Source organism: Symphalangus syndactylus, chromosome 5 (genome assembly GCF_028878055.3).
Source record: "Symphalangus syndactylus isolate Jambi chromosome 5, NHGRI_mSymSyn1-v2.1_pri, whole genome shotgun sequence".
Lineage (NCBI taxonomy): Eukaryota > Metazoa > Chordata > Mammalia > Primates > Hylobatidae > Symphalangus > Symphalangus syndactylus.
Window position 1 is genome coordinate 45,543,135 of NC_072427.2, and position 12,160 is coordinate 45,555,294.

Sequence of the window (12,160 nt, forward strand, 5' to 3'; positions counted from 1 at the left end):
GGTTTTCCTAGGAGTCAAAAGTTGTCCCACGTCAGCCCCTAGGTGTCTCACTGCATTCTCGAGCACTGCGTAAAATACATGGCACTAAGCAAGCCTTATTTTTCAGACCTTTATCAGTATATTGGTTATGATTACCATTTTGGCAAGTATTATCAGATTATCCATCACCATAGGGTGCTCCTGAAAGTAGCCAGCTATGCTATCACACTTTCACTTCAGACTTCACATAGGGTTCTCTAGAAAGGATAATGCAATTAGTACTTGCCATAGGAAACTGGGTCTCCTAACAGTCACAGAGAGATGTTTGCAATATTAAAAACTAATATTAGGTCAACACTGCCTTGCTTTATTTCATTTTATCTTCACAGTAACCTTGTGGAATAGTTATTTAATATTAACTTTTCTTTCTTATTATTATAATTTTATTTGTAAGGGTGTTTTATAGAAATTTTAGAAAACATAGACAAAGAAAAATCAGTCATAATTCCTCCACCCAAAGATAATCCCTCTCATTAATTTGGTGTACGTATTTTTTGTCTTTTTTCTATACATTTTTTTTCTTTTTTGACAAAATGATATACTATGCTTTGGGACTTTGAATTTTTTTTTTCTCATAATGCAGCTGGAACATCATTGTCTCTGATTTATTTTTCTTTATTTTAATGATGGTAGAGTCTTCCACTTGGTAAACATATCATGCTTTATTTGCCATCCTCTACTACTAATATTTGGGTGTTCCCTTGAATGTTTTGCTGATATAAATAATATTATGATAACTCTTGTGTATATTCATGATTAATTCCTAAAATTTCTAGTGGTGGAATTTTAGAATGAAAGAAGAAATCTTTTTCCTCTCCTTTTAGTGATGAGGAAACTGAGGATCGGAGAGAGTATCTTGCCCCAAATTATGTAGCTGGTAAGTGGCAGAGCTGGGAATATAATCCAGATTTCCTGACTCTAAAATTCCATATGGGAGCATAGCTTATACATCTAATCTAACAATACCAAACTTTTCTTCATAAAATCTGTGAATGCAAGGTAAGTATTTTGTTGTTGTTGTTTTGGAGACAGAGTCTCATTCTGTCACACAGGCTGGAGTTCAGTGGCACAATCTCTGCTCACTGCAACCTCTACTTCCTGGGTTCAAGTGATTCTTGTGCCTCAGCCTCCTGAGCAGCTGGGACTTCAGGCATGCGCCACCATACCCAGCTAATTTTTTTGGTATTTTTTTGGCAGAAATGGGGTTTCACCATGTTGGCCAGGCTGGTCTCAAACTCCTGACCTTAAGTGATCTGCCCGCCTCGGCCTCCCAAGAGAAGTATCTTGATGGCTACTTTCTTTTCTTGAGTTTTTATCAGAGCAATCACCAATCCAGACAAACTGCCTAAAGTTCTGTAATCAGAGGGGAGTAGAGAGGCTACAAATAGTAATGATCTATGATTTCCTAATTTATAATTTAATCAGTTTTTCATATGTCTTCTTCAAAGTGTTAATAATATTCATACTCTAAAAAATTCTTTATGGACCCATGGTATTCTATATATTAGGAAATAACTGGTCACCACCTCTCTACTTTTAAATATTTGTTTAATACCCCATTGGATCCTAGGGCTCTTACTTTTCATCTTATCTGAGAGTGGGTCTCATTTCCTCCAAATTTAGAACTGAATTTCTCTCGTCTCCACTTTGGCAGATTCCCTCTCTTCTCTAGGTGATTCAAGACATGAGTGAATGCATGGGGTTGTTCCTTCCTCATCATAACATAGTGATACCCTTGGTCTATCTATGCTTCTGCCATCAGTAGCAGACTTTGTTTTGGGGGGAGCTGCAGACCAGGTGATATTTCTTCAGTCTTTACTTGCCTTGACTTCGTATGCTGACCAGGATCCATGCTCGATGAGGTATGATTTAGGTTGTCTATCCAAGGGCATAATACATGCAAACTTCCGATAGTGTCTGACTCGCTTTAGGGCCAGTAACTCCATAATCTTTGGGCCATCCTCATCCAACCTGTTCTGGTAGCTTCGACTTTGGGGGCTGCAGCTATAGCCGGCATCCAGGCAAGTCACCCACAGACAGTTCACGTCCATACCTGCCCATATGAGTGACAAAGATAAACAGATTTAACAGACTGCAGAGGCACATAAAGTAAAGCATTTCTGGAAAAGCATGGTGAAAGCTGCTGATGTTTACCTGAGTTGAATTATTCACTTAGAAGATAAAACTGCTCAATTCTAGAAGGCTAAGCTGAAAGTGTTGATATCAGTTCACACCTCTGCCCTCAGAGCTCCAAGATCAAATTTAAATCAACCAGGTAATATCTAATGGATAGCATCATCTTCCATACAGACACTCAATAAAAGGAAATCAATTTGAAAAAATAAGGCTTCTTATGATTCTTACTATACATAAGTACTAATCATACATTGGGACCAGTAAATAACAAGAGAAATTACCCTCCTTACGTATGGACTTTTCGTAGTGCATTGAATAGTAATCTCTGAGAAGAGGGATGTTTCCTAAACAAGTTTTGTCTGAAGATTTCTTTCTCAGATAGACTGACGGTCTCTTTATGTTGCCTTTGCTGGGGAACCCGGAATGAGGCTTTGTCCTTGGAACTGTTTTGTTAAAGATAAAGGCAGGACTTGAAAGAGGGCATACTTCTGGTCTGCCTGTCCAAAATTAAAAGATATTTCTGGGCACTAATGTCAGGAAATATGACCTAGAGATGGAGAGCAATCACAGATTTTTTTTTCGAATTCAAAAAACGGGAAAAATTCCTCTTATCCATTCCCATAACCATTTTTCAAACTAAAATGGAATATTTTTCATGGCGTCAAAAGCACCTTGGTTGGTAAAAGAGCTGAAATATTATTGCCGAAACAGCTCAACCTACGCTCAAATCGAACATAAAAGAAACCTCCCATTACAGTATTATTAATGTTCATAATTAGTATATCTAAATGATTTTTAAAGGCTTTTTATGCAATTACAAAATGTTTGATTGTCGTAACATTGCTAATGCTTTGATGCGTTCCACGTGTTGTCCTTGGTCCCTGCAACCCTGGCACATAATTTATTTCTCTTTTGAGTGAACTCTAAGCATTAGTGTCCATTAAGAATTTTTGAAACAAAGTCCAAAGATTACTTGGAGCACTTTCAGTAATATGTACTGATTATCATTAATAGTTCTTTTGTCCTAGACAAGGACATTGTTTTGTAACATCGTTTTGTTTGGCGAGGCCCTACTCGGGCTGTGTTCCGGATCCGCCTCGTGCATAGATTTTCTTTTTGACTATGTGTCGAATGGAGCAGTCTCCTGGGACAACTCAGGATTGAAGAGGAGGGGGACATAAGGCCAGCACAAAGTGATATTTTTTCTTTAGAAAACAATTATTAGCTATTCAAAAAAAGAAGCCTAAATTCTAGGCCTCGTTTCTTAGCTAGTGTTCATGCACTGCATATAAATTTGCCATTTTAACTGCTAGCTCCTCACAATGAGGAAGTCAAAAAGAAGTAAGGAGAGCACAGTGGATCCAGGAGAGCACAGTGGATCCAGGAGACTACAGCCTTTGCAGCATGCTTGTTGAGAATGTGGCAGGGAGTGGGTTAAGTGTTTGGGTTTTATTTGGAAAATTCTTTCCTTAGCTCTCCAATGCTGCCTTCCTGGATTATCCCGTTTAATAACAGGATTAATGGGTTTTGCCTATGTCCAATCAACGGTTGTCTCTCTGTTTATCTAATATAAAGTGTATTCACAAGGTGTATGCAATAAGAAACATACTTTAGTAGGGAAGAGGTACTATATCCTGTGCCCCACGTGAATTATCTTACATTTTACTATAAACCTAGTCCTAAGAATTTTATTCCCATTTTATAGAATAAGAAAAGAAAGGCTCAGAGAAGTTAAGCTATTTGCCCAAGCTCTCATAGCTTAAATAATAGGTGTCTTCTTTAACTCAGACATCTTGCAGGGAGGGAGAATAAATCTTGTGAAAGCCTTCAGATTTGGAGTCCTCCTTTTCTAAGAATTAAAGGAGGAGTCAATGTGCAAGCCTGGTGCAGAGACATGAGTTGGGCCAATTCAAGACTTTGTTCATCATCACTCAACACATCGCTTCTTCCCTGCCACATTCACTTGCAATGTAAAAATATTGACATATATTTAAAATAAAAGGAAAACTACATGGCATGGTTTTGAGTGGTTTGTTTGTTTGTTTGAGATGGAGTCTCGCACACTCACCCAGGCTGGAGTGCAGTGGCGTGATCTCAACTCACTGCAACCTCCACCTCCCAGGTTCAAGTGATTCTCCTGCCTCAGTCTCCCGAGTAGCTGGGATTACAGGCACCTACCACCACACCTGGCTAATTTTTGGTATTTTTAGTAGAGACTATGGGTTTCACTGTGTTGGCCAGGCTGGTCTCAAATGCCTGACGTCATGATCCACCCACCTTGGCCTCTCAAAGTGCTGGGATTACAGGCGTGAGCCACCATGACCAGCCTGTTTGTTTTTTAATACTAACACAGAATTTTTTCATGTTTATAACATCTATCTCAAAAGTTCTTTTCTCGTTGCAAAGAGGACAAAAGAAGACACACAGGCTGAATACTGGCAAAGTGGCAGAGTGACATCTTTGTCAAGTCTAGAGCCTTGTCCAGGATGCAAGGCCTCTGGAAATGCTAGTTTGGTAATTGCCAAATTTGGGGAGAGGAAAAATGCCACCTCTTACTAAAAAAAAAGAAAAAAAAAGTAAAATTAACTGGATACCCAGACAATTTCCTAAAAACCAAGAGACAATTAGAAGTCCGTCAAGAAAGTTCACTGGTCCAAGATTTGGCACTGATGGGAAATACCAGCTTACATTCCTGAAGTGCTCTGTTCTGGGTGACTATAATGAAACTTCCCTACCGATAACCATGGCAGGGCTAAATCTGTGATATTTTCATGACATTTCCTCTGCTTTACTTTGAAGCATGGCCAGTTAAAGAGAGTCAAGCATTCTTGCTGTATTAGAAGCCCAACTTTGCTTTGGACCAAATATTTATGGGGCCTCTTAGCCCTCCTGGTTTTAGGGGTTTAATTGGCAATTTAAAACTTCTGTCATATTGTTAAGTTAGAAATTGTGCTCAAGCATTACCTGGAAATCTGGAAATACACCTGCCATGTGTGTGTGTGTGTGTGTGTGTGTGTGTGTGTGTGTGTGTATCTGGGTAAAATAGAAGGAGTCTTACATCTTTATCAAAAGGTGCCGTTTTTCTCTAGCCTGGATAATTTTTAAAGATCACCGAAGAAAAGTGCATCTTTTACTTATATAACCTTTTGTGGGCACTGCCTTTTTTCTTCTTTGGTTGTTAAAGGCAAGAAGAAAAAAAGTTTCAGGGGGTTACCTTTGATTATGAGCTACACTGGATTTCTTACGGTGAGAAATAGATCTGACAGCCTGTTGCTTGGAAAGATGTGGTTTGGTCTGATAGCTTGGAAGCAGGGCAAGGAGCCACTGGTTGATGAGCTGGAAGGGAAATTAAGAAATCATGATGGCTGGGCAAGGTGGCTCACGCCTTTAATCCAGCACTTTGAGAGGCTGATGCGGGAGGATTGCTTGAGGCCAGGCATTCAAGATCAGCCTGAACGACATGGCAAGACCCCTATCTCTACAAAAAAAGTAAAAATTCTCTGGGCATGGTGCCACATGCCTGTAGTTCCAGCTACTAGGGAGGCTGAGGTGAGAGGATGGCTTGAGCCTGAGAGGTCAAGGCTGCAGGGAGCTATGATGGTGCCACTGCACTCCAGTTCAGGCAACACACTGAGAACCTGTCTCGAAGAAAAAAAATGTCACTGACTACCTCATTCTGCATATGAGAAAACTAAGACCCAGAGAAGCTAAATTATTTGCCCAAGTCATCCACCGTGTTCACTTTGGGCTCAGGGTGTATGTGTATTTTAGATTTAGAAACTTGGTCCCACCCCGTCATTCACCACAACCCTATCAAGTCCCTATCTCTCTAGAGAGCATTACCCTGCTCGTGGTCTGTTTGTGAATCTCTGAGGAAGGATCTTGGTGTTCTTCCCAGTCATTTGGAAGTGAATCAAAACCTGCACAACAGCTGGACTTGGTTCGATGCCCTTCGGTAGTGGGGACCAAAGTCCTTGCCTGTGCTGATCAGCAGCCCACTTGGATAACGCAGCCACTTGCTAGTGAGTAGGTCGCTTCCTTTTGTTTATTTTTTTAAATTTAAGACTGGGTGTCACTATGTTGCCCAGGCTGGACTTGAACTCCTGGGCTCAAGCTATCCTCCTGCCTCAGTCACCCGAGTAGCTGGGATTACGGGTACCCACCACCATACCAGGCTCTTTCCCTAGACTTTAGAGAGTGAAGAGAATGGAGCTTGGGATCTAGAATAGAGTACACTTACTTTAAGGAACTTGGTTCTCTGTCTCGTGCTCTCTTCCATCAAATGTGAGGATATTTTCTAGTCAGAGTACTTGATCTGAAAACCAGAGTCCTAGGCCATGAGTCAGTATGAAACTGAGGGACATCATGAGTAGCAATGGCATAGCTTTCGGTAGCACGTGGCAATTCAGTTTGGTTAAACTATGTGAGTTTCTCACCCCTTACCAAAGTCATTTGTGTCACACTTCCCAATTTGTAAAGCTCTTCATACATCCTTATTTCCTTTAATTTTCACAACAGTCTTTTAAGTGTCATCATGATTATATACAATTTTAAAAACCAAGAAATTCAGGACTAGAAAAGTTAAGTAACTTTCTCAAGGTCTCTCAACCTAGAAGCAGGAAAATGGGCTATAAACGCAAGCTCAGGTCAGCTTGACTCCAGATCTAGTTACCTTAAGAGCTGCCTTTATTCTTGGATTCCTCATTAGAATTAGAATTATTTGCCTCCTTGAGACTTATTGTAGTTTATCTTTAGTAAGCCTGATTCTCCCAAAAATCTTGATTCAGAGCTACTGCTGGAGGTAGCACTAGGTTTACATACGAGTTTTTTTCTGAAGGCCTTTCTCCTTCCACTTGAGGAAAAACACTGGCAATGTATGACTGCTATGAGCTCACTGAGGATGAACTCTCTTCCTGGTGAGAAAAACAGGAATCTTGTAACCTCTAGGAAAATGAGAAAAAGAAAAGGGGAGACCCATCCCTCATTTAAGCATGAGAAATTGGCTGCTGGTAACAAACCCAGGCACACATGCCTGCTGCGAATGAAGGCCTAAGGCGGGCAAGTGTGGGTAATTTGGACAGCTGGATTCCTGGCAGAATACTATGTTTTAGAATATTCCGGAACATTCTAGATTCAATTCAAAATGCTCTTCCAGTAGTAGGGACTGTGGTTTCTATGTGCTTGCATCAGCATCTGAGTACATCTTTCACCCAACCTCAGGATGAGTCTTACTGGTTTAAATATGGCTGAGGGCACTCCCATAGGTTTAAATTATTTGCAGAGCTGACTGCTGAGTGGTATGCTCCAAGGAGTAAAACTTTTTTGAGTATTTACTCTTTTGAGGGTACATCTATCCTAGCGTTTTTAAAGATTTGCCATGAGTGTACTTCCAGTTTAATATAACTTTCCACAGAGAAATGTTTTATTATGCCAATTAAACTTCCCTGAGCCTCAGTTTCCCCATCTGTGAAATGAAAAGGATGTTTTCTGCTTTTTTTGGTACTTCTGTGGAATCATTTACTATGAAGTACTAGAGCTTCTATGGAGAAATTAGGTTTCAGAGGAACAAAGAGAATTCCAATACATTTTCTGATTTTTTTCATTAAATTTGCCTTTTGTGTGTTTGTATTGTTTTTGTTTGTTCACTTTCTCTAGGGAAGTAGACTTCTGTCTTGAGAATGGCTAAGTTAAAAAAAAATAAATATCATGCACAGTCATATCTCCATAATTAAGCAGTTGTAATGCAATTTTTAAAAATATTGCTCTTGTGTCAGGAGTGTGTCTTCTAAGCTTTTCTCCATAAAAATGTGTTTAATTGATTGGTATATCTTCATTGGCTATAATAAATATAATTTACATTCTTCTTGTATAGGTTAAGGCTGCCATATAAAATACAGAATGCACAGTTAAATTTGAATGTGAGATAAACTACAAATTAGTATCAGAAATTCAAATTTTACTGGGTAGCCTGTATTTTATATACTAAATCTGGCAACTCCAATATAAGTGTAGCTCCCAGTTATTTATATTGATTATTAATTGACAGTTAAACAAAACTGAGGGACGGAAAGATTGTGTTGTTGCCAAAGTCATGCTTTCCTCCTGGAGACAGATAATGAAAAGTTTTAGTTCCATGCCAGCTACTGCGACCTCCAAGATCAAGCAGCTTTCTTGGGAAGATTTTCAAAATCTATTATCAATGTAATCGTCATGAAAATATTTGATGAGAACACTGCATCACGCTGTATAATAAATTTAAGTAGAAAAGTCAAAGCAGTGGTATTTTCATCAGGCCTTTGGATGTCAAGAGAAAATAGTTCCACACTCAGCGAATATAGATAGGTCTGTTTTGGGCTGTATTAAATCCAATTGTGTGGAGGTTTTGAATAATCAGGAGAGACAGCCTAAGCACTTTCTCTTCAAAGTGATTTTACAGAAAGCACTATTTCCTAAGGAAAATACACGTATAGCTCTCATAATGCTGAAAGTGCACTAATGTATCAATTCATTGGTGCTGGTGTCATGAGCTGGAGTTGCAAATTGTATTCAGATTTTAAACTTTACTCCCTGCTGCTGCTGGGGGAAGTTCTCTTCCCACGATAAAGGTTATTTCAAAAAATTCTAGAACGCTTTTGTAGTTTTCACGTGAGACAGTCTTCAAGGATTTTTTTAGAAGGTTCTAACTTCACTTTGTGAAGCCAACTCAAACATGATTTAAAAAAAAAAAACAAAAACAAACAAAACAATAGTTTTCCTCAATAAAAGTTGCGGGGTGGGGGAGAAGAATTTGAGTTGGGCTGTGTAATTTCAGCTTCCCCAAATAAGTCCTTTGGAAAGCGTTGGGGGGAGCAAGTGTGTGATTTTGGTCTTAGCTCACAACTTCGGAACCAACTTTTTAAAAAATGTCTGCCGTGGATTTTCATAACAGATTTCTTCCCCGTACGACATGTTCCCTAGCTAAGTAATAGGTCTGAGGTGGCTGCCAAATTTTGCAACAACCTTTACTTTCCAAAGGAGGGTTAAATGGCTCCCTTAATAACTTGAAAGAAAAAAAAATTTCAAGGTTTACCACAGTTCTTAGTCACAGGCTGAATGTTTTCAACAGTTTTACGACTTTGAGCCTACTTAGTTTCAAGAACGTCTCCCAAGAAGAATGCAGCATAAAGGATTCAAAATGTAGTAATTCTGAAATGGAGATAGTGTTGTTTGCATCAAAGCATACGTTCATTCAGGACTTCTGTGCCAAATGTTGCTTAGTTCTATTTGTCACCTGCTACCTATAAATCATCCTGAAATATCAAGGGTGCTGACTCATGAATCGCTCATGTTTTCATAGTTTGTGTTCATACATTTCATTCAGTTGTGTTTCAACTGTATGAAACATTTGGGGGCCATTTATAGAGAAGTAGCAGTGATTCCCTTTCTGACCTTAATGAGTACAGACACATAGGTACATTTGGTGGATGTATTTCCCCTTCACCATTAAAAGTTGTGCTTCATGGGAGGAGGAAGGGTCGTTTTCATTAAAGAGTAAACACAGAACCAATGGCCATAGCAAATCAATTGCTGTGTTGCTCATCTTACCCTCGTCTGAGCAGGCTGGCATTGCTCTCTTGTGCCTTAAATCTTTCCCACTCTGCCTATAAACATGATTGTCTCCCCTACTTAAAATAAAAAATAAGAGTCTCCTCGTGTCCTTTTTAACCCTGTTTAGTTATTGTCCATGCTCCCCACTTTTACCACAGAACCTCTTAAACCAGGAGGTTATGGTCGCTGCCACATCATTCACGGTTGCATGCCTTTGGGGTAGGTCTAGTGACACTCCTGTGCAATATTAAAACTGGTCTTGCTTCCACATCCCCATCTGAACTAAACGCCTTCCTGAGCACACTGGGAATGACGGACATTCAAAGCAACACACATAGGGCACTTTCTAACCTATGTTATTGTTTCTTCTCTTCCAGGTATCTCAGTAACGAAGAAGACACATACATGTAAGTAATGCATTTTTTTCTGTCCAAAGTTTTCTGAAGAGTTGGAATTCGCATATGTCTGGCTGCTGTGACCCTTCAAGTATAAACTAATGTTTCAGCTGTGATCCATGGTCAACAGAGGTCATTTTTTTTCAATCTGTAGTGGTCGGAAGTGGCACATCTCCACCTGTTTGTACTGAGTGTGTGTTGAAGAGAGAGGCTAGAGACATATTCTGATGAATTCCAGTGTTTCAAGCCATGAAGCTTTAGAAAAATCATGGAATCTAGCTAGGAGGATCAATTACTTACTGATCACCCTTATTCTAGATCCTTCTTAGAAGAGCTGGTATGTTTCTAGGAAACATCACCTTGATTTCTTTTAAACTTTGGTCTCCTTTTCCTCACCACTAGTTCACAAATTAGGCCGTTTCGTACTCATGTCTGTGGAGCAGAGATGCTGACTGGGAATAGAGGCGCTGTCGCTCGACCACGGGCATGGCCTGCGAGGGCCCTGATAAATGGCATCGGTAGTTTGATGTGGAAACGTGTGCTGGATTTATGCTCTGTATTCATCCCACTTCTCAGGTTCAACTGCTTTCATCAATTGCCTTCATTTGAACTACACCATAAGTTACAAACTCACGTCAATGTAAGGTGTTGTGATTTGCAATCTGAGCAATGATGTTTGACTGTGCCTTGAACCTCAGGATGAAACAAGACATCATTGATGCAGGCAGTCAATTTTCACTGTAATTGACCAGCATATTATTTAGGCTTTGAATTAATGGTGTCATTAGAATTTGATGACTATTTTAGACCACGGATACGTGCTACCTATGAGATACGTTTGGGCATTCTTCTAAGGCAAGCAGTGGAGATATTTATGGCACAATACAGGGACAACAAGGATGTATCCCCCAGTTTTTCGTAATTACACTTTAAATTTTTTTATTTCATGTGGAACGTTTGGGGGAAAACATCTGTATTACATCAAAGTAGTTTATCTTGTGCCTCAGTTGATTCTTGAAATCTGCTCTTGGGTTTGTCTGTCTGTCTATCTGTATTTGTAGAAAACAAAAATGAAAAAAAAAAAAACAAAAAAAACAAAAAACGTCAAATTGGATGAGAAGTTGCCTGACTCTGAGGGCCCTGTCCTGCAGTCTCTCCACGTGGCTCTCTCATGGCCTTCAATGGAATGTTTGCTTGAGGAACAATGAAAAGGTCAGGCCCGTACCAGACACATGATCCGGATGGCACCTCCATCTCTCAATGCACAGTTCCAGTTGGCTGTCCCTCCATCAGGGTAGTCTGTGACCCTTAGCTTTTTGGGGGTTGTTTTGTCGTTGTTGTTGTTCTTGTTCTTGCTGTTGTCGGTGCATAATTGAGCTCATGATGACTGAGAGATTGACAGTGCAGGAGACTGAAGTCCTCTGTATATCCGCAGGGCAGGCATGGTACAGAGCGCTTCCTTGCACAGCCTTGCCCATGAGCTCGTCCCTGGCCCGGAGGGACCCACTCTAGAGGTGGTAAGTAATTCAGTCTTTCTGCTAGCTCAGTCCTGGGCCTCTCCCCAACAGGGGCTGATGATTGTGCCTACTGTTTATGGTGGTTTGGGGTATGGACTCCTGGCCACCTGGCAATGTACAGAAAGCTACTGACTGTTTGCATTATGACTTGGCTCTTAGATAAATGGACAAAACCACTACTTCAGCTCCACTGGACATGAAGAGTACATCTCAACTAATAAGATAACATAGACAGAGATCTAGATGTTACCTAGTATACAGACAGTCCATATAAAGAGAGACATTCGAGGAACTGTCATCCCCGAGAATAATTTTCTTGGGCTATTGCAGAAACAATAACCTGTGGTCGAGTTTAAATTCATGGAGGGACTTAGATGACAGCATGAGAGTGGTGGCTAGAGAGGAAAAATTGGTGTTCTAATAACAGACACTTGAACCAGGTGGGTCTTTCCACAAAGGCTTAAAGAATTTCATCAGCTATACTGG

At 40.0% G+C, this 12,160-nt stretch overlaps 1 protein-coding gene and 1 long non-coding RNA gene across 5 annotated transcripts in view; one reads left to right on the forward strand and one right to left on the reverse strand.

The window, feature by feature from the left end:
- Positions 1-12,160, forward strand: part of RORA (RAR related orphan receptor A) — a 740,258-nt gene that overhangs the window by 539,493 nt on the left and 188,605 nt on the right. For all 4 annotated transcript variants that reach the window (XM_063639003.1, XM_055278293.2, XM_055278295.2 and 1 more), the window contains exon 2: positions 10,140-10,169. In XM_063639003.1, coding sequence (XP_063495073.1) covers positions 10,140-10,169 — 30 coding nt within the window. The remainder of the gene's footprint in view (positions 1-10,139; positions 10,170-12,160) is intronic.
- LOC134736621 (uncharacterized) lies at positions 1,571-7,346 on the reverse strand. Its single transcript, XR_010120729.1, has 2 exons — positions 6,848-7,346; positions 1,571-2,092 (listed from the first exon to the last, which is right to left on the reverse strand). It is a non-coding gene; the product is annotated as an uncharacterized lncRNA (long non-coding RNA).